Source organism: Trametes versicolor (assembly GCF_000271585.1).
Source record: "Trametes versicolor FP-101664 SS1 unplaced genomic scaffold TRAVEscaffold_2, whole genome shotgun sequence".
Lineage (NCBI taxonomy): Eukaryota > Fungi > Basidiomycota > Agaricomycetes > Polyporales > Polyporaceae > Trametes > Trametes versicolor.
Genome location: NW_007360322.1, coordinates 2,187,517 through 2,212,430, shown reverse-complemented (window position 1 = coordinate 2,212,430; position 24,914 = coordinate 2,187,517). Strand labels below are relative to the sequence as shown.

General features: G+C 56.8%; 7 protein-coding genes across 7 annotated transcripts; 2 read left to right on the top strand and 5 right to left on the bottom strand.

The window, feature by feature from the left end:
• Window positions 1-553: 553 nt before the first annotated feature.
• On the bottom strand, window positions 554-2,887 carry TRAVEDRAFT_43406 (uncharacterized protein; the record flags this gene model as incomplete). Its single annotated transcript, XM_008035643.1, has 18 exons — window positions 554-589; window positions 644-733; window positions 789-908; window positions 1,228-1,255; window positions 1,336-1,560; window positions 1,622-1,637; window positions 1,698-1,709; window positions 1,788-1,812; window positions 1,871-1,905; window positions 1,970-1,995; window positions 2,058-2,083; window positions 2,148-2,165; window positions 2,219-2,228; window positions 2,290-2,388; window positions 2,449-2,462; window positions 2,531-2,609; window positions 2,668-2,800; window positions 2,854-2,887. The coding sequence occupies 18 exons, from the start codon at window positions 2,885-2,887 to the stop codon at window positions 554-556; spliced, it is 1,026 nt and encodes a 341-aa protein (XP_008033834.1).
• A 443-nt stretch (window positions 2,888-3,330) lies between these two features.
• Window positions 3,331-5,589, bottom strand: TRAVEDRAFT_69228 (uncharacterized protein; the record flags this gene model as incomplete). The annotated part of the gene is made up of 19 exons (XM_008036233.1): window positions 3,331-3,386; window positions 3,435-3,536; window positions 3,610-3,769; window positions 3,835-3,859; window positions 3,927-3,984; window positions 4,039-4,066; window positions 4,133-4,357; window positions 4,446-4,461; window positions 4,527-4,538; window positions 4,603-4,627; window positions 4,685-4,719; window positions 4,784-4,809; window positions 4,869-4,894; window positions 4,954-4,971; window positions 5,027-5,036; window positions 5,112-5,210; window positions 5,265-5,278; window positions 5,342-5,420; window positions 5,471-5,589. The coding sequence occupies 19 exons, from the start codon at window positions 5,587-5,589 to the stop codon at window positions 3,345-3,347; spliced, it is 1,119 nt and encodes a 372-aa protein (XP_008034424.1). The 3' UTR covers window positions 3,331-3,344.
• Window positions 5,590-7,832: 2,243 nt separating this feature from the next.
• Window positions 7,833-10,066, top strand: TRAVEDRAFT_114190 (alpha/beta-hydrolase; the record flags this gene model as incomplete). Its single annotated transcript, XM_008036232.1, has 12 exons — window positions 7,833-8,028; window positions 8,087-8,207; window positions 8,272-8,606; window positions 8,664-8,674; window positions 8,740-8,808; window positions 8,863-9,070; window positions 9,121-9,211; window positions 9,267-9,460; window positions 9,519-9,640; window positions 9,701-9,790; window positions 9,840-9,908; window positions 9,968-10,066. The coding sequence occupies 12 exons, from the start codon at window positions 7,833-7,835 to the stop codon at window positions 10,064-10,066; spliced, it is 1,605 nt and encodes a 534-aa protein (XP_008034423.1).
• Window positions 10,067-10,362: 296 nt separating this feature from the next.
• Window positions 10,363-12,160, bottom strand: TRAVEDRAFT_43403 (uncharacterized protein; the record flags this gene model as incomplete). The annotated part of the gene is made up of 9 exons (XM_008035642.1): window positions 10,363-10,672; window positions 10,738-10,793; window positions 10,852-10,900; window positions 10,957-10,972; window positions 11,038-11,239; window positions 11,305-11,319; window positions 11,788-11,951; window positions 11,982-12,052; window positions 12,105-12,160. 9 exons carry the CDS (start codon window positions 12,158-12,160, stop codon window positions 10,363-10,365), a joined length of 939 nt encoding a protein of 312 aa, XP_008033833.1.
• A 1,403-nt stretch (window positions 12,161-13,563) lies between these two features.
• TRAVEDRAFT_43402 (uncharacterized protein) lies at window positions 13,564-16,810 on the bottom strand (the record flags this gene model as incomplete). The annotated part of the gene is made up of 9 exons (XM_008035641.1): window positions 13,564-14,456; window positions 14,515-14,919; window positions 14,977-15,168; window positions 15,218-15,349; window positions 15,399-15,505; window positions 15,560-15,697; window positions 15,757-16,115; window positions 16,168-16,533; window positions 16,592-16,810. The coding sequence occupies 9 exons, from the start codon at window positions 16,808-16,810 to the stop codon at window positions 13,564-13,566; spliced, it is 2,811 nt and encodes a 936-aa protein (XP_008033832.1).
• Window positions 16,811-17,283: 473 nt separating this feature from the next.
• On the bottom strand, window positions 17,284-21,197 carry TRAVEDRAFT_43401 (uncharacterized protein; the record flags this gene model as incomplete). The annotated part of the gene is made up of 5 exons (XM_008035640.1): window positions 17,284-18,206; window positions 18,256-19,317; window positions 20,414-20,483; window positions 20,549-20,848; window positions 20,901-21,197. 5 exons carry the CDS (start codon window positions 21,195-21,197, stop codon window positions 17,284-17,286), a joined length of 2,652 nt encoding a protein of 883 aa, XP_008033831.1.
• Window positions 21,198-23,724: 2,527 nt separating this feature from the next.
• On the top strand, window positions 23,725-24,855 carry TRAVEDRAFT_43400 (uncharacterized protein; the record flags this gene model as incomplete). Its single annotated transcript, XM_008035639.1, has 3 exons — window positions 23,725-23,962; window positions 24,020-24,623; window positions 24,678-24,855. 3 exons carry the CDS (start codon window positions 23,725-23,727, stop codon window positions 24,853-24,855), a joined length of 1,020 nt encoding a protein of 339 aa, XP_008033830.1.
• Window positions 24,856-24,914: the final 59 nt, after the last annotated feature.

Below are 24,914 nucleotides of genomic sequence, written 5' to 3'. Positions count from 1 at the left end.
ATGATCTCGAGAAGAGTAGAGACAGCGAACTCTGTCCGTGTGTCACCGTGGGGCGCAGAAAATCCGGCACTGTCATGGGTTAGGACACAGAGATTGAAGGCTGCTATTACGGAGAACTCCTGGGTGAGCGGCCTTCTCAAGCTTCGCAGGCTTTGGGCGTGTGACGCGAAGGACGATGGAGGGTTGAGAGAAGCTAGCCTCCTGACACCGTGTGGAACGTCCTCCGAGCCACTTGTACGTGAATTTGCAAGCCTGTTGTGTTAAATCCATCGGCGATCGTGAGCATGACGAGATGAGCGGCGTACCGGGCTCTTCCGAGTTCTTCGATGTTCAAAATCGGAAGAAAGAAAGAAAGCAATATCAAAGGCGCAAGTTCCAGCCCTGGCCTTGGCAAGCTCAAGAGTATCTCAGGCTCCTCCACAACTATTCCAATCTGACTATGCCGCGCCAAATAAACCTTTTTCAGCTTCAACACCACATAATTCACAGCGGCCACGATACGCATGCCACACATATAAATATATCCCAGAGAAAATGGTCATCGTCGCACGCGTCAGGCCGCGTCCTCTACGTGCTCGCGCGTCTTGACCTGCATTAGATCTCCCGATTAGCCACAGCGCAAAGACCCGTCGTCGTGACACACCTCTCCGCCACTGGCTAGTGTGCCGGTGGATGAGCGTGGCACCAGTATGCGCGGTGCAGTCAGCCTCGACCTTTGTGCGTCTTCCCAGCCCTGCCGCCCCGGTGACCGTCAACCTCACGCAACACTAGCGGCGAGCGGTACGCACCAGAACAAAACTGGCGTTCCCACTGGACTCGCTGTTAGCGCTGGGGGCGTCGCGGAACCGGAGCGTCGTTGCCATGGTGGTGGCAGCTACCGTCGCGTCCGCGAGCGCGGCGCGGCTCAGCTACGCACGCACGTTCAGGCTGGCAATGCGCGGGAGGGTCGAGTGCCGGTCAGCCGCAGAGACGTCGGAAGCGGGGTGTTAGCATCACAGGCGCAGCGGCGTACCTTGCGAGCAGGGAATTTACGTAGACTGAGCGTAGGGCGGGTAGGAGCGGTGAGCACTCAGGTTAACTTGAGGGCGGAAGGGGGAAGAGGGGGAAGCGCGTACGTTTTCCGACCATCATGGAGAATATGATGTAGACATGTCCGTCGCGACGAGCTGCAGGGGACGTCAGGTCGCCGCCTTTGAACCATACCGCGCGTACTCGAGGAAAACATACCGTGACTAAGGATACCCCCTGGATGACACTGTCGAAACGCATCATGACCACACGTGAGTGCGCAAATCACCCAAGACGCGGGCACTGCGGCACGGCACGAGCACTCACGTCGTCAGCGCGCCCCGCTGGATCGCGTACACCATGAGCTTGTCCACGAGCGCGTTCGTGCGCGCCCGGCCGCACGCGACGCGTGCGCCGCGGAAGTGCACGCAGAGCCCCCCGGTGATGAGCATGTCGCATAGGAGCGCGAGCGCGGCCTGCACGCCGCCGAGCGTCAGCACGAGCGGGCTCGATGCGGGGAGCAGGCGCAGGCCGGCCGAGGTGTTGCGAAAGCTGCTGTGGGTGAGTAGGGGGCAGGGTCCGGCGCTGGGTGACGCGCCACTGGAGTACGTACGTTTCAACTAGGGTGACTATCCGGTGGGGCTGATCGTGAGTGAAGAGAGCGGCTGAGAGGTTGGTGGCACACTTACAGATTCCTATGACTGTAATGGATGGACGAGAACTGTCAACGACGTGCCAGTGTGTGCCTGCAATGGCGTGGCCGCATCGGGCCCACTCACAGATTGTTGGGATTGTCAGAAGGACCTGTGAGACCGCCTGTCAGCAACGTAGATTCAGTGGGGTGGAGTATATCCTGCCGTACTATCGATCCAGTGAGGATCTTATTTCCGCAGCTCGCTAGGATTGGGATGCAGCACCGTCAACAGCCAGGACAGTATTTAGGGACAATACGGTGGCCTACGTTTATACAGTTGGTGTGCAAAATAACTGCCGGAGTTGTACGTGGCAGGCATCAGCGAAGGATCCGACTTCGATGACCGATGGCTTACCACTGCACCGCTACGATGATGACGTCCTAGCGAATGAATGCGTGAGCGACTGCACCGCGGGTGCGCATCATGAATCCGTGGGAGACGTACCGTTATAGCTACCTCGAGCTTCCAATGCGACGATCAGCTAGGAAGTGTTTCTCGAGGGCACGCTGACGTACAACAACACTCCTATAATCCAACAAGAGCAGACCAGTCAGAAAAAGACGACTTTGGTTCCAGCAGTGCTCACCAAGGCAGCTTGACATCGTCGGCTAAATGTCCCAGGTTCAGAACGAACAGGTTGTAGATGGCGTGCGATATCAATGCGATAGTCAGCGTGTCCAGAGCCCTGCCATATCTGTGTAAGCAAGCTCGCTACCACATCTACTAACAGATGACCAGTACGTACCACAAAGCGCTGACCTGGTAGAAGGCGACCGGTCAGTGCTAGTCAGCATCCGGTATATCTGCGATGATCGCATGCGCTATACCAGAGACTTCAGCGCGGCGCTGTCCTTTGGATAGCGGCGAAAGTATAAGTATGTTTGCAGTACCGTAATACCATATATCCTGGAATTCCGCGTGAGCGTCTGCATCCTCTGAGAGTCTGGGTTGGGAAAAGACGTACGTGGTCGCTATTGGGAATCCAATGATCGCGCACGCGAAGAACTCTTGCAGGGGGGTAAACAGCTCTGGCGGGATACCAGCAGAGACGGTGTCCGCAGTGCGTGCAGCGTCGATCGTGGGTATTGGTGGTGGCACTGAGCAGCGATGCGACACGTCGAACCTGCTCGACTTCTATACATACATATACCTGTCGTCGTGGGTCGGGCAGAACCCCCGCCCATCATGAATGATATTGAGCAGGACAGAGACAGAGAACTGTCCGTGTCATCGTGGGGCGGAGGGGATGCGGCACTGCCATCATGGAGAGGACACAAAGATTGAAGGCTGCTACTCGTGACGGAGAACTCCGGTGTGAGCGGGCTTGTCAAGCTTTGCAGGCCTTGCGCGTACGCGAAGGACGGTAGAGGATTGGATAAGCTAGCATCCTGACATGTGGAACGTTCTCCGCGCCACATGTACGTGGATAGGTTATGCTGAGTGCATCGACAATTGCGCGCACGACGGCATGAGCAGTGTACCGGGCTCTTCCGAGCTCTTCGATGATCATCATCGGAAGGAAGAAAGCGACATAGCTGGCAGGCGCTTGTCAGACACTTTTAGAGCTCGAACGCCCGAATCACGCCTCATGAGAAAACTTCAATGTGTCAAGAAAGATTTGTTGCACGTTCATCAGACGGGTCAGGCCGCATTTTCGACGTGCTCGCGCATCTTGATCTGCATCTGTTCTCCCAGTCAGCAACAGCTCGCAGGCCCGCAGCCACGACGCACCTCTTCACCACTACCTAGTGAGCTCGCGGACGAGCGCGACACCAGCATGCGCGGTGCAGCTAGCCTCGACCTCTCTGCATTATCCCAGCCCTGCTCAGAACCCTGCAGCCCCAGCAAAGTCAGCCTCATGCAACACTGGCGCGATCGACGAAGGCGGGTATGAAGGAAGACCCACTATAACAATGCCAGCCCCGCCCGCTGTCACGCTGTATTCGCCGTCCGTGCTAGGGACCGTGTAGGGGTCGCCGCGGAATCGGAGCGTGGTAGTGGTAGTCGCCGCACTGACAGTCGTGTCCGCGAGCGCGGCGCGGTTTAGCGACGCGCGCACATTCAGGCTGGAGGAGTACGGAAAGCGTGTCAGCCGCAGAGAAGGGGCTGGAAGATGACGGGCGCAGCGTACCTTGCTAGAAGCGAGTTCACGTAGACTGCGTAGGCCAGGTATGCGCAGTGAGCGCGCAAGCCAAGGATAGGATGTAGAAGAAAAAGACATACGCTTGCCGATCATCATAGAAAAGATGATGTAGACATGTCTGCGCGGGAGCGTGACGAGCTGCGGGGGACGTCAGTCATCTCGCGAACATAAATGTTACACAGGAGAACAGACCGTGACCAAGCACGCTCCTTGGATGACACTATCGAAATGTGCCGTAATAGTAGGTGAGTGCATGTTCCTCAGGACACGTCGCGGGGGGACTCACGTCGTCAGCGCGCACCGGTGGATCGCGTACACCATGAGCTTATCCACGAGCGCGTTCGTGCGCGCCCGACCGCCCACGACGCGCGCGCTGCGGAAGTGGAAGCAGAGCCCGCCGGTGATGAGCATGTCGCAGAGTAGCGCGAGCCCTGCCTGCACCCCGCCGAGGAGCGACACGAGCGGGCTCGTTTCGGGGAAAAGTCGCACACCGTCCGCAATGTCACGGAATCTGCAAGGGCGATGGTCGGCTGTGAGCCAGGAACTGCGCGTGTGGACACGGCAAGCACGAGGACGGGAGGGAAGCTTGTACTACGCACGTTTCGACTAGGGTGACTGTTCGAGATGAGTGTCGCTTGTGAGAAAATCGCCGTCCACTCAAATCTTCATGACACACTTACAGATGCCGACAACTGCAGGGATGAAAAATATCAGTGAGCTGCAGTACGGTTGCATGGGTATCTCGGCCCTACTTACCGATTGTTGGAATTGTTAGGAGGATCTACAGGATCGTCCGTTAGTGATGGGGGGAAAGGGAGTCGGCTACAGGAGGCCGTACTATGGCGGCAGGAAGGAGCTTGTTTCCGTGGCTTACTGGGATACGAGTCAGGGAACACCCAGGATGAGGATTTGGGATGGAAACTTGCAGGATACCCACGTTTGTGCAGCTGGTCCGCGAAGTAGCTGATGCAGAAAGTAGCAAGCATCAGCAAGGTTGTCTGTTTCGGTGACCAACAACTTACTACTGCACTGCTACTGTGATGATGTTCTAGTGGATAAATATGAGTTGGGTCACGAGCGCATGATGGGGATTCGCAGGAGACACACTGTTACAACTATCTCGAGCTTTCCAAGATGGACAATCAGTCAAGACGCATTTCTCGAGAGTACACCCGCGTACAGCTACACTCCTAAGATTCAACACAAGCCTGATCATTCAGCTTCTGTCGAAGGAATATAACGACCGCCAACATATATGTGCTCACCATGGTAGGTCGACGTCGTCTGCTATATGGCCCAGATTCAACACGAATAAGTTATAGATGGCGTGTGAGATTAAGACGATGGTCAGCGTGTCCAGCGCCCTGTGATATTCGGGTTGTTACGTGATCACAGGCACGCACTGGCGCGGCACGTACCACAAACCGCCGACCTGTGAGCGCGCGAGCTGTTAGCTCTCGGTATAAATACGACATATGATTGGAATATGCTTTACCAATGACTTCAGCGCCACGCTATCCTTTGGGTAGCGGCGAAAGTACAAGTACGTTTGCAGTACCGTGATGCCATATATCCTGTGAGGCCGCGTCAGCGTTGAAGTCCTCTGTGATGGGGAGAGGCATACGTGGTAGCTATCGGAAACCCAATGATCGTGCATGCGAAGAACTCCTGCAGGGAACCAAACAGTTCCGGCGGGATCCCAGAGCTGTCAGCGGTGCGTGCGGCATTCTGAATCATGGCCATTAGCACCGACTCCGGCCTGCGCCTCGCCCCCTCGCTCGCGACCTATATACATACGATCGTGGGTGCGCCGTACCCGACAATCACGAGAAGGCCCGAGTCAAAAAGAGTCCGTGCCGACGCGGTGAGAACGCGGGATAGCGCGGGATGCGTGGCAGACAAGCTTCTGGCGATCGCGGGACTGCGGGGAACCGAGGGGTGATCGCCACGTGCAGTGCAATGATAACTCAGGCACTGCGGCTGCAGGGTGACTGTTACACGATGAAGACGTACAGCTTTTCGGTAGCTCCGCGAGGTAGCCACGCGGAGAAGCGAGTGATTCACATTGTGCAATGTTCATCAGCCGTGGAGACTCGTCTTCGGTGTTCCATCATATATCCAGTGAGCCAACCTGAGCTTAGTTCCTCCGGAGGAGCCTCCGGAGGAGGCAGGTTTCGAGGCACTATGGGGGAAGCCCGGTACTCTAAGGACACATGCTTATGTGAGTGGAAAGTCTGTGAACCATGGTTTGTGCTGGGAACTTACACCCAAAGCCGATACTCCGAGAACATGCCAGGCACGTAGTCCCCCGAGGCCCGTTTTCGGATATAAGCATGGCGTGATGAAAGGAGCTTGCAGTCTGAGGGCAACTCCGACGAGTTACGGGGCGAGCAAGCTTCGAGATGAACGCCATAGACATGGAGCGTGCACGGAAGTCGCAACCCGGACCGATGTCGCCCTCTGCCGTGGTCCTGCGTATATGTCTTGGTCTCAGGGCTGTGTCGTAGCACAGCCGCGGATACCTGGCTGATACTACATCAATGAGTTCATATTTCCTATGTCAGCCGAGAACGTCGAGCAGATCTATACTGTTTTCGTGATGACTCCTACCAACGCCCATAGTAGGCACTTGTCGGAAGTCCTACATATACATAACTGAGATGCTGACATGCCACACGAGCGATGCGGTTGATGGGGGCGGCCAGGGTCGTTTGTGTGGCGCGACCGAGGCTGACGCACGCCGTGAGACCCCGGGGTCACAAAGGACTCAGGGAAAACTCGTATGAGCCAACTCTGACACGATGCGTGAGCTTTTCGACGGCGGACAAGCTGGAGAGACCACCATACCGAGCTCTAACGAAATCCGCGAAGACCAAAATTCATCGAAAGAGACAACATGACTAAGCACTTGTTAGGCTCGTAAACAAGCCTCACGTTGGGGAGCGGATTTAATCCTGAGCGAGGCCTTCATCCACAGTCCGAGAGATCGAGTGTACTGCTGGCAGAAGTAGTGCATGATGATGGCATGAATAGAGGAACAAACCAATCAACGAGCGGCTGCCTGAACGTATGCCTACTATTTAAGCGCCTGTGTAAAGTTACGTAGCACTAGCGGTGCAGGCGCCGCCTCCCTCGGCGCCGGCCGGATCCGCCGCAATTCCCCGGTCAGAGCTGGTCGGTTGCGTACTTGGGCAACATGGTACTGTACCACCTGCAAGCCATGCTAATATCTTCACTAGATTTCCGTCGAATCACATCGTTTTCTAGTAGTACTATAACGGGGCTTACCAATGCTTTACAGCTCGACCCGAGTTCTGTCAATTCCTACGGGAGCATTCCTTAAACGGCAGCGCGCGCCGTCGGGCCTTGCGTACGGCGGGGCGTCGCCGCGAAGTGTCGCCAATTCCAGCCATGAGCATCTTGGACGCCCCCTACGCAGTCTCTACGCAGTCCCTCCGTGCGGTCAGGACGCGTCGCCTTGAGCATCAATCAAACTCGGGCTCTTCAGGTGTACCACAAATTGCGCTTTGCAGGGCGCAAGATCATCTTCCCGTCGACAGGTCGCGATCGGCTTTCAGTCCAATTGGCTGCGATTCCGCAGCTATACGCACATGCACGCACACAACACACCCCACTGCCAGCTGCGTAGAGACATTTACGAGTCACTGCGCTGCATCAATCACTCTGCTCCAGCATACGCCACCACATGTGTACGCATTCGGTGACATACTCCGCAGCTCGGTGTCCCGTCCGTGCCCTGCTCGTTCTGTGCCGCGCTCGGGGCAAGAGTAGTACTTATACTGAGCTCGTGTGTGGCACCTTAGAAAGCATCACCTCCGCAGATCCCATTCTCACACGATGCGCCTCTTGACAGTCACAGCACTCACTGCCGCAGTCTCCGCCCACGCGGTAGTTCTCAGAAACGAAGATGCTCGTAGCTTTAAGGTAATGTCTTCTATCTATGAGCGGGCTCACGCATCTTACAAATGTTTCAGGGAGGCAATCATGCCGCGTTCGAATGGGGTGCTTGCGATCCGACCTTGGTGCAAGATCCCAACGTCTCGTGCAGCTTCTTCGAGATCCCTCTCGACTACCACAACGCCAAAGCAGGAACCGGGCGGCTCGCAGTCGCCAAAGTAAACGCCACCGGGGAACGACTGGGAACCGTCTTTTTCAACCCAGGTATGCTCGAAAAGAGGAGCATCGCGCGGCGTCACTCATGTATATTTTCACCGTTTAGGTGGACCCGGAGCCTCTGGGCTAGCAACCATGAATGAGGCGAGCACGCTGCTTCTCGCCCTTACCGGCGGAAACTACGACATTGTCAGTTGGGACACGCGTGGCGTTGGTACACTCACTATGTTCGTACCAACCTCTTCATTTTCATCGCACCGGATGCAGCTGACCAGCTTGCCCTCTCTGTAGCCCTGGAGACATAGTCTGCTTCGACAATGTGACAGACTACAACGCCTTCTGGAACGGCACGATCCAACTCGACGGCATCGAGTATACCGGGAAATTTACCGATCCTGCTGACACGAAAGCGTTGCTCGCTCAGGCGACGGTCATGGGGCGCAAGTATACGGAGCTCGGGAAGCGTTGCCAGCAGCACCCCACGGGAAAGTACATGAAGTACATCGGGACGGCCGCTACGGTGCGCGACATGATCGCGCTTGCGGATGCACTCGATGGGCCTGGGAGCCTGGTGAACTACGCAGGTATCTCGTATGGCACGCTGCTGGGTGCGTGGTTCGTGAACAGTGAGTGACGCGACCACCTTGCGCTTGTCTGGTGACTCACGTGTCGCCATGATCCAGTGTTTCCCAAGGTGTGTTCAACTTCGCGTGCAGAAGCTCGTCGTTTTCGCAGAGCTGACTGCTTTTGCGCATTTAGCGGGTCGGAAGAGTCCTCCTCGACGGCGTACTCAACCCGCAACTCGTCGCGACCCAAGAGTCGCACAAGGTTCGTCTCCTTCGCGCATCGCTCCGTGTCATTCTGACCTTTCTCTTGCCGCAGGTCTGGCCGCAGCAGCTTTCAGATACCGACAAGGCGTACGAAGCGTTCGTCGCCGGATGCGCGCTCGCCGGACCGTCAGGCTGTGCGATCGCCACCGCCAACGCGTCCGCTGCGGACGTCGACGCGACCATCCAGACGATCCTCAAGCAGGCACACGATGCCACGCGCAAGAACGCGTCCGTTGCGGTGACGTCCGCGGACATCCGCAGTAAGTAGACGCACTGGTTCTCCACACTATCCTGGTGCTGACATAGATAGGTGCACTGCTGTCGGCGATGTACTTCCCGGCTACCTGGGCGGACCTCGCGAACACGACCTTCCCCGAGATTGCCGCCGCCGTCCAGGGCGAGTCGCTGGCTCGCAGGGCACTCGGTGAAGCGGCTCAACGAATGTATGTGCTTTAGCCTCGCCTTCAGACGTCCGCTGAGCGCGCTCCTTCGTCTGCACAGTGTTCGGAGGCATCTATCGGACGAAGCGGAGACGTACGGTGGCATCGCGGTCGCGTGCAGCGACAGCATTGATCCACGGGGAACCTCGATGAAGGACGTGTTCAAGAACACGATTGCCGCGACTCAAAGCGCCAACGGCTCTCACCTTTGTACGTCTTCCGCCCCGCGAGTTGTTGTACACGCAGCCACTGATCGCGCGTGGCGCAGTCACCCCCGTCTGGCCAATCTCGTGGAACTACTGCCCGTTCTGGCCCGTGCGCGCCGTGGAGAGGTACACGGGGCCGTTCAATAAGAAGCTCGCGAACAAGGTTCTGATCGCCAACAACCGGGTAAGTTTGCTCTCTCCGTGCTCCTGTCGCCCATTCGGCCTCGCTGACGAACGAACCTAGTTGGACGCGGCCACGCCTCTGAAGGGCTCCCAGGCGCTCTCCAAGATTATGGGGGACAACGCGGCCCTCATCGTCCAGGAGGGAATTGGGGTGAGCAGGGTTGTGATGCGCACGCGACTAGGTTACTAATCTTCTCTAGCACACCACGCTTTACTCGCCCTCCCAGTGCATGAACGATATCCTGTTCACGTACATGACCACTGGCGCAGTACGTACTCTTCTTTATCATTGCCTAGAATCTTGCTCACGCTTACATTTGCGGTACAGGTCCCGGACGGAAACGACACGACGTGTGAGGTCAATACGGACTTTGAGTTGTTCGATGGGGTGAACACCGAGGCGATTATGGCCGCGCTTGCCGCATAGAGCGCATTTATTTGTCTGTCGTGACTGCAACACAACCTTATTCCAATGAACGGCGAACATGCGCTCCCGGAGCCATGTTACCCTATAGCTTGAACGTGGAATTCAGTGCCCGGCGGAGGTGCGCCTGCTGCAAGTGAACGTCGAGTTCAAGCGAACGTAAGATTTCCATGTAGAATATACATAACATGTGATGCATACATAGTCGCACTACAGGAATTGACTCGTTGAACTAAGTATGTGAAGAAGCTAGAAACATGACGATTGAGCACGAAGAAAACAAAAGGAAGATGAAAGCCTCAAGCCCCCGGGGTCAAATCTCCGCTCTCTCTGCCGACCTCCAGAACTTCTCCTTCAGGCTCGAGCTGGTGCTCCTCCTGCGGCGGTGCGAATGCGAGCTCGTCCAGGTCTCCGTCATCGTCGTGGAACGAGTGGATTGAGCCCCCGATAATGCCGAGGAACTCCGGGGGCTCAGGTGAACCTGCCCCCGGGTCGCCACCGCTGGCAATATTGAAAGAGAGGGAAGATATGCTCGTGTTGGTCCCGCCAAGACGCGTGTTCGTCTCGTGGAGGGCGAGTAGGAAGCGGCTATTCAAGCTGGAGGAGATACTGTGGAGCAGGTTTGTCTTGGGGGTTAGTCATGGCGAAAAATGCAGCAAGGGTGAATGCCTTACGGGTCGATGAACACCAAAACGTAGGAAGACTGATCATCCAGTGGTTGTGAGGCGAGCTGCAAAAGAACCAGAAGATTATTGCACGTATACTAGCTGTCCAGGCATAGCACATACCGAAAGTAGAACAAGCAACAAGTTCACCACGTTCAAGGAAACCAGTACGCTGCAGACAAGCTCGTCAGAACTTGAGTTGTAGTAATTGTTTGATACCTGACGGACCAGAAGTAGACAGTGCCTATGTTGCAGACAAGAACGTGTAAATCAGCATGCAACGCGGGCAGAGCATAGCATGGACTATACCATTTTCCCACATCACCTGTTGGAGGAAAGGCCGCTTCATGCCAGTACCCGTCCTCAGCTGGGTTGCCGCACGTGTTTGGCGCCAGGTTACGGCGGCGGCCAGCGAGTCCACGAGGATGAGAGATCCCCTTGAGGCGATGGTCACTGTTGAGTCCGGGTAGGTCAATAATTGTCTGTTCGCCAGGAGCCGCCGTACTAACATCTGCGATCCTCATGGGTGAGCGTGATGTACTCATTGGCGCATACAATCTGTGGAAGAAAACTCACCTGATGTTTAGGCTCCTGGTGGCCGTGTCAGTCTCAGAGCAGTTCAGCGGTGCGGGAAGGTTTATGGGCATTTTTTCTTTGTATACGCCGCTCTGTGGTTGTATCCATCAGCCAGCACTGCCGTTATATAAGCCAGAGAGCTTACCGCATTGATGACGAAGGGTGCCATGCTTAGCACCAGTGACACCCCACCCAGTATCTTGTTCTCTCTTGAGAGCGCGTATATTCGCAGAGTAGTGAACACTTGTATCGTGTCAGCGGCGAGTTTAGAGGTGGCGAGTAGCAAACATAATTACTGGCAGGCCCAAGCAGATTCAGGATCCAAGTGACAGTGGTGAGCCAGACAAGCGCAACGCAGCTTTCAAAAGGCTCGGAATTAGGGAGCATGTACGATGAAAGGTTGAGGATAAGCACAGTTCACCTCTGTGGGTGTATTGTTTGAGTTTGAATCAGTGTGTTGAGGTACGGAAGATTCTCACTCACAGTGTTCGACATCGACGGAATGGTCCCAAGAATTAGGAGCGAGTACAACAAGTACATGTACCTGTTCCACATGTACAGGATTCGCGTGAACCAGGACTTCCGTGATCGCCAGATGTATAGGTATTCTTGCCCGAAGGTGAGGAGGACGTCGTACGCAATCAGCGCTATGGATCATAGATGAGCATTTTCCGTACAGGAGGAAGGCGAGGGCACTCTAAGACGATATTTGCCTGTGGTCGAGATGTTGACTATGACGGTTGTCATCCTGCACCGGCGTACTATTAGTTGAACACGCAATGATCTGCTATCAGACTTACACCCCCTGATATGTGGCGATTACTTGGGCTACCGCAGCAGAGCTTAGAGACGACATGTCTTCGCAGTCCGAGTCCAGTATGCCAAGTTATAGCGCGATTGAACCGAGAGCCAGGAATGTGAGTCAGGGAGCGTTGTCGCTTGCATGGCACCTTTAAACGATACTCATCCAGCGGGCGCATCTTCGAAGCAAGGAATTAGTACTGATTTTGCCAAACATAGCACCTAGTATGCTGCACCCTCATGACCTCACGCATCTCGCTAGAAGCCGTGCGCACAATAGAAACCAGTCGGCACTCGCAAATTTGCGCAGCGCGCGGACGCCCGAACCTAATCCACGGAGCGAGAGATAGTGATACAGCGCTATCCCAGCGGTACAACGGGCGCATTTTCGTCACTGGTAGGGAACCAGGGTGCAAAAAAACAACGAGTTCAGTTAGTTTGATGATAAAGTATCATAGACTAATGTAAAAATGAGATTACTCCGGCCATTTATTCACCTGAGTCCCTTCATGTGTGCTATTATCTCAATGGAGAACGAGTTACTGAGGCACATAATCCGGGCACCACCCAGTTTATCGACCAGATAATCCCCGGCCCAACCCATTTATCCACCAGGTAATCTTGTTTGCCCTCCGTTCATCCTCGATGATCGTGTTCTGTAAACTTGGATCATCCTACTTGTTGTAGCCAAAAGGTGGGCGCTTTCATCCTGCCGCTCAAAAAATGGGAACAGCGGGACTCGAACCACGATGGTCAAACAAGTACACAGGTGCCACAACCCCTACACCAAACACACTATACCTTAGAACTATCATTATGCTTGATATGTGAGTCGGTAACTCACACACCGCAGGCACCCTCTCATTATCACTCTCAACGTCTATCATCTACACCGTTAAACCTCTATCATCGACACCGTTAAACATCTATTATACCCTCGATAATCCACAATCATTTCCACGGTCATCGACAATGAACTCAACGGTCATCCACAAACCTCTATCATCGACACCGTTAAACCTCTATTATACCCTCGATAATCGACAATGAACTCAACGGTCATCCACAATGATCATCCCCTCCTACCCATTTAACGGCTTGCCGCGGGCCCGTCCTCCACCTCGCCCTCGTCCCCTACCTCGCCCATTCCCACGCGCCGATGCACCTTCAGTGGGCGCATCCGCGGGCGCATCAGGTGCGCTCCCCGCTATCGTACTGTGTGGAAATATCTCGTCATCAGCACCATTCGTCCAAACAGTCCCCTTCCTGAGCATACCTCATCGCGCCGCCCACGCTTCCGCCTCTTCCTCCCATTCCTCGACTGCCTCCCCGTCCCCTCTTGCTCTTTCCCCGCGTTCCTGTGACGTTGGACTTGGTTCCGGGACCCTGCCCTAAGTTTTCACTGCACGACACATCGCACATCATTAATGCGCGATGGCACAGAGTTGAATCACACACTCACCTCGCCATAGTCTCCAACGGCGGCTCGTTTTCGTCCCGCTTTCGCTTCTTGGGTCTGGCGCCCGGCGCGACGGCGACGGTCCCATCTGTTTCTACAGCAGGCGTGTCTTCCGCTACCACAGCCGCCGATTTTCTCGCCTGTCGCAGCGACGTCCTACGACCGCCCCCCAGGCCCGGCGTCGCACTCACCGTTCCAGCAGCCGGCGGCGGCGCCCCCTTGCCAGGTGCGAGGCCTGACACCTTGCTTGCTGCTGCAGCAGGCTCCTCTGCCGTTGCGTTCCCCGTCGCCTCGCTCGACCTCGCCTCCGTCGTCACAGCAGCCTCCGCTGTCGCGCCCGACGATGCAGCATGTGCGTTGGCGACCTCCGCGTCTTGTGACGCCCGAACAGTCCCTGTCTCGATGCGTAGTCTCCCACTCACCACTGCCATGTCCAGTTCCTCAGACGGCGGCTCCATCTCGTCGTGTTTTCGCTTCCGCGGTGCGGGTCCGTCCTCCACGGCCATGGTCGACACTGCTGGTGCAAGCAACGACGCCTCCGCCATCTCAACCCCTGCTGTCCCGCCCACCGCCGCTTTTGTCGCTCGTCGCAGCGATGTCCTGCGACTTGTCCCGCCGCCCAACGCTGTGCTCGGCGTCCCAAGAACTCCTGACGACAACCCCATGTCCGCCAAGGTCGCCGTATCGAGCGCATTCTCCTTTGCCACCTCCGCCGTCTCGCTGCTCGTGGCAGCTGCATGTGCCGTCGTGTTCGCCCTTGCCTCGCCTAATCTCCCGTTCGTCGTCGCAACAGCGTCGTCCGTCGTGCCCGACGGTCCCGCAGCTCCCTTCGCAACCGCCCCGTCCCCCGCGGTCGCGGTTCCCGTCGCATCCTCGTTCAGTGGTCCATGTACTGTAGCCTAACATTAGCATACACGTGCCTGTAACATGAATCTGCAAACCATACTCACCGCCTTGCGCATGTTCATCGCAGTTCGCCTCCTCATTTGCGGCCTGATGCGTCTCTGCTTCGCCTGTCACCAAACCGTCCCCACCCATCAAGCTCCCCCGGCCCGTTTGTATCGAATTCCCGTTGTACGACGCACCATCTACAGCAAGATCCGTGGACGGATCCTCTTCCAGAAGGCTAGGCAACTTAGAAGCCGCCGCCGCTCGCGCGATAGCCTCCGTGCGAATACCCGTCGTTGAGGTTTCTGACGCCACCCTACTCGGCGAAGGCCATACCTTGCGCGTCCTGGGCCGTGTTGGCGTGTCAGGTATTGGTGTGCCCACCGCTATACCGCTCGACGTACTACGCTCTTCGCTTGGTGCAGCTTCACCGGCTGTGGCCATAGGTATGTCGCACGACCCAGTACCTACATCATAGTGTCAGTTCCATGCAGATCGCTTGTATGGTGTCCCAGACGTCTTACCGGATATGAACCGGAAGCGTTGATCGGTATCCTGTGCGTCCACTATGGCGTCGTAGAGGAAGGCGCATGTCGACAACTTCAGCTCCTTCGGGTCTTGACGCACCGCTGCCAACCATTTAGACTCCAGGAAACTGCTCGCGTCGCTCAGAACGTTGGCCCAGACGAGCGGTTCTTCATCGCCGCGGCAATACGCTGGGCCGAAGGTCAGTCCACGCCGTAAGACATGCCACCTGCCGCTCACCCCAGGTGGCTTGCATGAAGGCGTCCATCACGCTACACATTTCTACTCCCGTCCAATCATTGCTGACGGGCGGTAGGCCCGGCCTTCCATCCGCGAGGCTCACCAGCCTTGGGTCCCTACGCACTGGGTTCGCTGATCGCTGTATTAGCATTCATTGCTTTTCCGTTCGCTGGTCACTCACGCAAAGCAGACGTTACGAATCGTCTCCACCGCTCGTTCTCCCTCTCATCCGCCCCGCCTTCGAAGTTGGCGAAACCGCTGTGCCCCTCCGGCAGTCCGATGGACAATCTGTGATACACCACCATCAGTCCACGCCGTCACCCGATAACCCTGTCGACTTACTGCTCCCTCATGATCATCCCATCTTGGTCTCGCATACCGAGCCGAATATGGATGATCAGCGGCCCGAACTCGTCGGCATCCATTCCAGGGAACTGCTCAAGCAGGCAGGCCAAGAGAGGCACGAACTGCCTCTGATTCCTGCAGTACAGATGATCGGTTAGTCATGTGTCACGTTAAGATACAAGAACGCTGCCCACTCGTAGCACTGATTCGGGTTCGACCCCCGCTCGTCCTTCATTTTGAGCGACTTTTCCTTCCACTCTTGCTGTTTATCCTCGGGCAACTTCTCGAACAAGCCCTTCACGATGGAGTTGCGCTCACCGACGTGATTCCCGACTCCAACGACGTGAGGCGCAACTTCCTCCTCGTTGTCCCTCGCCCACAGCGCCGATGCCGTCGTGGCGCGTCCTCTCAGCATCTTCAGCAGCGGTGCAAGGTCCTTTTTAGACACCAGCTTCGGGGCTGGTACAGCCCCATCCCCATCTGCCTTCGCACCCGCCACCTCCGTGTTCGCCTTCAATTTCTTCTTATGGTTTGCGAACCAGTTGACGACGCACTATACCTCGCCCTCAGCTTCTTTCATTCATCACGAAGTTCATGCACATCACCTTGCTCAGCTCCGCATCGTTGTACCCCGGCACCTTGTAGTGCGTGACGACATGCTTTGTTATGTTGTCGAGCATCGTCTTCTGCTCCGCCACGTCCGCGCAGCTTAACCATGCCGGGAATTGAACCACCATGTACCGCTGCGCGTCCGCGGCAGGCCCGGCCGTCGACCAATGTATTCGTTTGACCTTGTCCCGAGCGACCCCCGTGCCATGGACTCGCTGCGACGAGGTTGACGCCTTCTTCTTTCGTCTCGGAGCTTTGCGTCGATCCTGGCCCTCCTGCTCGTCGTCGGTGGAGTCGAGCGCAGACCGTGAGCCGTCACCGTCCTGAGCGTCATCTTCGTCTTCGTCTTCGCCAGTGCGCACCTGCCCATGCGGGTTCCTTCAGTCACCTAAAACCAATCCCGCACGCACTTTCACTCACCGATGCTTCATGCTCCGATGTCGGGGCCCCCTCAGAGGACGTGCTCGTGCTGGGCTCCGTGGAGGAAGACGACGGGTGGAAAGACGCGTCGTCTTCGCTAGCGTCCGACGACAGTGCCGCAGACGAAGACGACGCGTCTCCCTCCTTGCCATTCGCCGCACGCCGTCCTCCGCTGTTCGCGCTAGTCCCTCGCAAATCCGGCGTTGAAGCGGCAGTCATGATTTTAGGAATCGAGCAGCTGCTTGGGGTCAAGGTCCAGCGGTGAGCAAAAAGGGATGGGACTGAGCCGCGCGCTACTGTGAACCCAGCATTGCCGACTAAGCCCTGACCCGATCAACCGCGCCCCCTGCCCTCGAAACATCCCAGCCTCTCGTTCAGCGTGAACCTCCTCGCGTGCCGGTTAATGCCGCCGCGCTGCACATTATCGCATCCCCCACCTCTCCCACATGTCCACGCAATTATTGTGCTCCCAGCATTGCGTTCCTGCGAAGCTCATCCCCCAGTTTATCCGTCTATGCTCGATCACCTGCTGTCAGCGTTCACAGTTCATTCTAGCGTAGTATGACTGGTTTACATGCTTGTCCATTGATACACATATCCACGAGGGTGCGACGAGAGCCTAGTAACGGCAGCGCGACCATGGTGGGACTCTTCTATTCGATTGTAAAACTGGACCACCTCACCTTGGACCATCAGCCCACCTTCGGGAATCTACGGGGCACGATAGGTGCCCGACCCGCTTCCTCGTAGAATCTCTGCACGTAGAAACGCGCCATCTGCCGCTCCTTCTCCTCGATGACCTCCCGGCTCATGCTTGTCGCGATACTTGGTCCTTTGTGGATGCACGGCGGGCAGCGCGGCCATCGGCAGAGCACATTCCGGAAAGCCTCGAGATAAGGCACACGTCGGAAGCACAGGTCGTCGCTGAGGCCGCATCCCGTGTCCTCTGGCAGGCGCTCAACACAGTACAGCGCCCCGTCCGGGAACACCCGCCCGATGAAGTCCTCCCGCATCTCCTCGTCGCCGATTTCACGGCTCATGGGGACGAGTATTCGGTCCAACGCTAGGAGCTCTTGTCGGAATCCCAGCTCGCACAGTTCCCATATGATTGCCCCGCATACATTCTCCGGAATCTGGTCGTATCGTCGATCGAACCAAGCGGGTGGTACGGCGGGGTTGACATCGACGTCCCCCAGCTGAAACGCTCTGCTGAAGACATGCGAGACTTGGCGCACGCGGACGCTTCTCCGGGTCTCCCTGTCGCCCTCGGTCCGCGCGATCTCTCCGTACAGGAAGTCTCGCCACCACTGCGGTGGGATGGAGCACAGGTTCGCGTCCCGCACGCGCAGCATGTATAACCACGCCGGGCGTACTCGCAGCCAGTTCATGAGGTACTTGAGGCCGCGTTGGTCCGTCTTCGTTCGAACGAACAGTGCGGGTTCCGGGATCCAGTATCCCCAACTCTTGCGGGAGGTCGGGCCCACGTGAGCAAGGTCCACTGAGCCCAGAGCCTCCCGCCACGGTGGCAAGGCCGGAGGCATCCATCGGTGGCTGACTTCTTCGAACTTCTCCGCCCCTACCCGCACCTGCGGACGCCCTGGGCGTTTTGTGCGGTCTACGAATGGGATCAGCACATGGCACCTTTGTATTCCATATTGTCTTACATGGGTGATAGCCATGCCCGTCACGATTGGTCGCCCGCCCGTCACGATTGGTCGCCCGCTTGCTGATAGAACCCCGGACGCCATTCCGCTGAGTTGTCGTTTGCTGCGCCGTCCTCGCTTCATCGGTACGCTCGTTGCTGTACTGTTTACGCGACACCGGCGTCGCGTACCCGCCCTCGGTCTCGACGATCAGGATGGGCGCGCGCGAGATATCGAGGTACGTGTGGCCCCCTCTGGCCATCATGTCCAGGTGCTTCCGGCCCACCAGGCCTCGATACAGCACCGCTCCGTGTTGGGGACCAGCGTTCACGGATACGCCGCGAGGTGGCTCCAACTTCGTCAACTCGTACACCACGGTGCTCTCCAAAAGCGAGGCGTCCTGGCGGACGAACCAGACCGGTATTCCCGCTTCGTAAAGATTTTGCACCACCCCTGGATCGGTCGTGAAGGCGCCCATCAGGTCTGTGTTGAGGGGGTTGCTTCGCCATCCCAACCGGATATACGTTCCGTAGTAGTCGAGGTACGCGCGGGTCATCAGCCAATAGCGCTGGACCTCCCTGACCTGCATCGCGGCGTCTCGAAACGTGCACGCAAAGTTTCGCAAGCGATCCCGCGCATGACGCATCGCCGTTGTCAGCCAGAGCACCCGGTCATCGACGACGTGCAGGCGTCCGCGGTCCGAGTCTGCCACCTCCGCGACCAGGTCGTCCACCATCCCGCTCAATTCCCGGACGCACTCGGGTCGTAGGAGACCCAAGGTCTTGATCGTGCAACCTTGCAGCAATTGAAAGTCCTCGCCCTCGTCGGGGGTCCACCATAACCGCGCAAGCCGGTGAGGAGCCTCTCGGTGTCGCTGCAATGCGCAAAGATACTCGTACCCCGCGGAATACAGTTGAGGCCACTGAATAGGATCAACCATGCCGTATCGATAGTCTTCTCGAAGGACCACCTCCAGTATTCCAATCGGAGGTGTTGGAATGAACTCCATGTTCGGTGTCGTGATAACCCACTTGCGGTCGTCGGTGAAGGCCGCGCAGCGCGCGTCCGTGTAGTCGAACACCTCTGCGCTACGGTCAGTACTGTTACAATACCACACACGGTGGTCCGCGCAACAACACGGACTTACTCTGCGCGCGGTCACTCTGTCGAGTTTCCTTCTCCAAATTTCTCAGGTCTGGGACAGACACCATGGCCTCTATGTATGACGGTGTTTTCTCCGTCTCTTCGAAGGCACAAGTCACAGTGTGGTACGGCGGCGACAGACTCGGTCGAGGGCGATGACGGAGGTAGTGGCGGTTACCCTGGCTTTGCCCTGGCTTTGCGTCTCTTGAAGCACACGACGACAGCAAGTCCCCGGTGAGCGGCTCCCAGCAGACTCGAAGTCTCTCTGGACCGCTGTGGTTCTATGCGAACTAGGATGCCTAGATACTGCTACCAATGCGTATAGTTTTGGGAAAGCTACGCGAAACGCGTTGCGCACCTGATGCCTCTGCCGTACTAGCCTGTACTAGCTCCGTCAATGCCACACCCACTGCTCCTTAGATGTTTCACGCGCAGGCTGGATATTTTGCAACGATTGTTGGGTCCCAACGTTCTTGCAGGACAGAGCGGCGAGCCACACGATGAGCGTGATTGGCAAGGACGAGGGACTGGGTTCGGGCAACTCGAGGAGGGAGTTATGCTGGTAACGTACACAGACGCTCAAGCGCTCATCTGCAACCTCCAGCGTGGGAAAAAGAAATTGATCACAAAGAGTCAAGAACGTCTCTTCAACCAGCTCTCCTTTACGGAACGCCAGCATGCGACCTGCCGGTCGTATTCCCTGAAGTCTCTGTCTGTTGAATCGAATATCCGGCCTGTGGAACCAAGAATCGCTGAGATATGCATTCAGCGGAGCTGCTCAAACGACTTTTGCGTCATGAGCAGCTCATACGCCTTACCACGGCGTGCGCAAAACTTGTATAGGGTGATGTATGTTGCTTCAAAGCGAAAGCAAGACCCGCCACGGTATGTCACTCTACTTTCTCGAGCATCGCTAGCGCACCCGGCTCTCGCCGTGGCTTACATTCTATGGTAGTACGTCTCTACTCCATCTCGCTCTCGATCGCTATCTCTCCCTCCCTATCTGACTCATCTCCCGTGTCACTCCCACCTTCACCATGGGACCACCCATTCACGACGACCGGCGCGTCTGCCACAGCGCTGTTGCCATACTGGGGGAACGCCGCCTGGCAGGCCCGCACGAGCGGTCGCGTGAGAGATGGCTCACTATGACATCGAAATTGCCACTTACCGGTATCCGGTGCAGCGCCCACTGTGACAGTGCCAGGAGGGGATTCTCTCCAGGGCAGGGCTCCCACCAGCTTGATAGTATACCATTGGTCCGCTCCAGAACGAACTCTGCCCAAACCTGGCGGAGGTCGTCATCCTCTTCAGCGTGCCGGAACCAATGATAGACGGAGCATATGCTCCGGAGCGCGCGACATTGATCAACTTGCATGCCGGGGAAGTCTCGATCCGTGTAGTTGAAGTGATCGGTCCACGTCTCGGGCGGCTCGTTGCGAGCCTCATCCAACGTCCTTGGGAACGTGATCTGTGAAGATATCGTTGAATGGACGGCACCCTGCTACCTGAAGCGTACGTACGGTCGTGCCGAAGCTGTAGCCATTAACGTGCCTGGTCTCGACGAGCAAGTCAATTCCGACTTGCGAGGATCCATTCTCTTCCAGCAGTGCTTCGATGGAGTCTGTCGTTCTCAGAAAGAAAGCGACACCGCCGTCAGCCACTGCGTTCTGGACTGAAATGATGTGGCCATTATTGGGGGACCAGTCTCCTGGAGGATCTCCCCACTGCCGGCGTCCCAGGTCCACGCGTACGGTGTTCTCTTCACTCCGCTCACCCCACCCCACCGTCGGGACGTCCTCCAGCACTTGATTTTCCATGCTACCGTCCAACCGCGTGACGTCAATTTCGTCTGAGGAGTGGGAGAAGTTGTGGACAGCTCGTCGCAAGAGACTTTGGGGAGGAGGGTGCAATGCAGAGACAAGATGCGGACCTCCCGACCTACCCGCGCACGAGGTTAAAACTTGACAGATTCTCCCGTCTCTCCGCTTCTAACTTGGCTCCGAACACGCCAAATGGTTTGTTATTATTATTTGACCCCCGTCACGTCGGCTCATATGTCATGCCGTGGCCGTTTAAGTCGTAATACCTCGCCGGTCCGTGGCCAAGGCCTTGCACGAGCCGGTAATCCCAACTCGCCCGCAGCAAGGCAGCCCGCCTCGCGTGTTTGAATTTCCTCAGCGACTACCACGACGGAGCAGTGCGGTCTTCCTATCTGGTCTTCCTGATCGCCCTGCCCCGATCGCCATCTTCCACCAGATTTACTGGCGATCTTGAATTCTTTCCCCGTAAGACTTTATGCAGTCTTCCGAATAATCAAGACGTCCTCCTCGCTGCTGTCGTCACCACCCACGCGCGCACACCACGACGTGACTTCATCCACCTCCGCACTATACCTTTCCCTTTCCCTGCACGTACTCCCGCCTACGCGACTCTCATGCGCTCGTCACAATCCCATCTTCCAGCACAACCATCGCCGCGTCGTCAAGAAGTCAGGCCCTGTCCCAATGGCCGCCTGGCTCCCGCCCGAGTCATTCTTATGACCAATTCTCCCGACGCCCCAGACACCCCGGCTGGATTTACTCTGGCCATTCGTATTGTGGATGATGGCTGTATGGTTTTCCGGGACGTCAGTGGTTATCGCACCTCGTCTGCTTTAGCTGCGACACTCATGATATTCCTTCTCAGTTTCACCTCCCAGCGAGCCAGGAAGAATATCTGGCAAGACCGTCGGACTCATTCACAATAATGTCCGACATTTTCGCCCACGACATGCAATGTCCTACAGCGTTATTAGGTCGCAAGCAGCGTGGCGCCCTCATCGAGTTCATGGAGATCTGGGACAATTGCCGACCTGAAGACATCGGGCGGCTTATCCGAATGGTCGCATTGCGCTCTTCCACCGACATGGGTAAGCCATGGCGCACGGACGATACCGCAAAGGTAGAAATGATATGCACCGTCACCCGTGTTTCCAAAACGGTCAGCGCAGCACATCCCTCAGTCGATTGCCGTGCGCAGTGCGTTAACTTGGCCTACACAGAGTGTTTGACTGTTCCTTTTTGCGCCAGTAACCCACGACATGAAGTTACCACATATGTTTACGCTCTGTTTGTATTCTGGGTTTACAGTGAGGGGTAGTCATACTCTTACGTTAATCAGCTTGTCGCCGTGATGTTAAACGCCAGACTCGGTCCGGGTCAATACCTTCGGCAGCTCTCTCTCGTCCAGTGGGAAACTGACATCGCGTCACTGTCAGTTGTGAGCGGCTACTTGCGGCTACTTGTGGCATGAGCCCTGCTCGTTCTCGCGCAGAACGCCCTCTCCCAATGTTGCCCATTAGACCAACTCGCGCGGGTCAAAAAGGATGACGTCGGGCGTGAGTGAAAGGAGGAATATGTAAATGTGAGGACTCGAACGACCGGACACAAGTTGGGCGCACAACCCAGAGTAGCGAGGCGTGCCAACCGTTAGACCGCCGGCATTACGTTGTCTGGGCTGCGCCTGGCACTGAAACACCGGGCCCGCACCCCGAGGTTCCCGGCAATGGCCGTGATCGATCAAGATAGGAGCACCTTCCAAGTTCCCTCTTCTCTCGCTCGACTCAAACATGACTCATGTCGGATCATCCTCCTCCTGTCCGCCTTCAACATCTCGCTTGGAAGCACTGCCAGGTCGTCGAGCGCCTCCTCACTCCTGCTCGTCCCACTTGTGTAAGTTCCATGTCGCTGATGTCCGCGTGTACCTCCGTCGCCGTGGCGGTTAAACGTTAAACCCCCACTGACTTCTGCCGCAGTACGCATCACACCATTCGCCACTGCACCCATGACAGTGTTCGTTTTTTATCGCAACTTCTTCCGCAGCACGCATGACACCGTTCGATTTTCATTGCCACTTCTCCGCACCGCTCCAGAAGCCCCCTCGAAAGGTATGTCGCACTACCCCATCACGTCGACTCACAACTCCCGTTATGTTCGCTGCAGTTATAGAATCCAGCGAATTCAGATGGTTTGCCGTGCGAGGTCTCTGTTCGCCGCTAACACGCCAGGCCGCACGGTGACTGTATTCAGTAAGCCTGCGAAGTCTTGGTTCAGCACTGACACGCGGCGCACCGAGATGCACCTCACCGCGTTCGTGGGTGCATCTCGCTCCACGTCGGACGTTTCCTAGAAAGAGTGACCATCATCTACCCTGACACCTCCGTGTTCGCCGCTCACACGAGGTTAATTGAAGATGCAGCAGCGCAATTCCATAGGTGCTGCTCAGTCCGACAAGCTTCAACCAGGCCGGAGGTCCGCTTATCTCCTCGGCTATACGACACTTTAAAGTTTTGAGCTGACGGTCAGTATGCAGCGTCGCTCAAACGACTACCTCCACCCATTCCCGGCCACCCCCATGCTCAAACCCAAGTACGTCAGCTCCGCTATCGCTGTCTGGCGAGAGGTCGTCAAGAACCCCTGCAAGGAATGCATCGCTGCCGGTGAAGAGCGAGCTAGGCAGTGTGAATGGCGCCCCGGAAACACTTACATGTGTGTTGACTGCCGACTGAACCACAAGAAAACGATCAATTGCTCGTGGGCTCGAGGTTAGTGCCTACACTTATTTTTGACATCCTCGTCCTTGATCGCTAACTGCCTAACAGAGATGGGTCGCCAAAAATACGGTGGGCGTCACAAGGTGGGCAGGGTGACGTCCATCGACTGGGGCAAGAAGGTCAAGGCCGACCAGAAGGCTCATCCGTATACCGTCAACGGACGCAACACCTGCACACACTGCGGCGGCTCTGGGAAAGTGGCCACGTCATCCCACACTCCCGGCACAAGCAATGCGATCACCTCCCGCACTCGCCGCACCAGGAAGTCGAAGCGGCGCGCCCATCAGTCGTCCTCGCAGGAAGATTCGGCCCAGTCCTCCTCCGATTCCTCCGAGTCTTCGGTGTACTCCGTGCACGACCAGTCGGGTGACGGAAACCCCGTGGCAGAGATCGACGAGGTCGCCAACGACGACGACGACGACGACATCTGGGAGGATGTGCAGGATGGCCAGGGCGCAGTCCCCGAGGACGCCGGTGTCAGCGACGGCGCTAACTCTCAGGACAACCTGCCGGGCGACGACGACGGTGGCGTCTCCCAGCCCGACGACCAATACCCTATCCACGAATTTCCCCTCACGCAGCGTCCCAAACAGCGCGAGTCGTCCGTAATATCGATTTCTTCTGCACCTGTGACACCCGTCAGTCGCCCCCGGTGAGTGTCCCATCTCCCCTTTGCGTGATTATCGACTAATATACCTTATATTAGCCTTGTCGACAACTCCCCCATCGACCTGTTGTATCTCGACGACGACATTCCGGTCCCGCAGGCATCTGGTCGAACTGTCAAGCGCTCCCGCAGCCCCGACGACGAAGACGATGCCTCTGCGCCGCCAGCCAAAGTCGCGAAGGAGGAGAGGACCTCGTCCCACGAGCACTCGGAGTAGGCACGGGTACCACGGGAATGGGTATAGAGTACACCGCATATGGCACGCATGCAATGTCG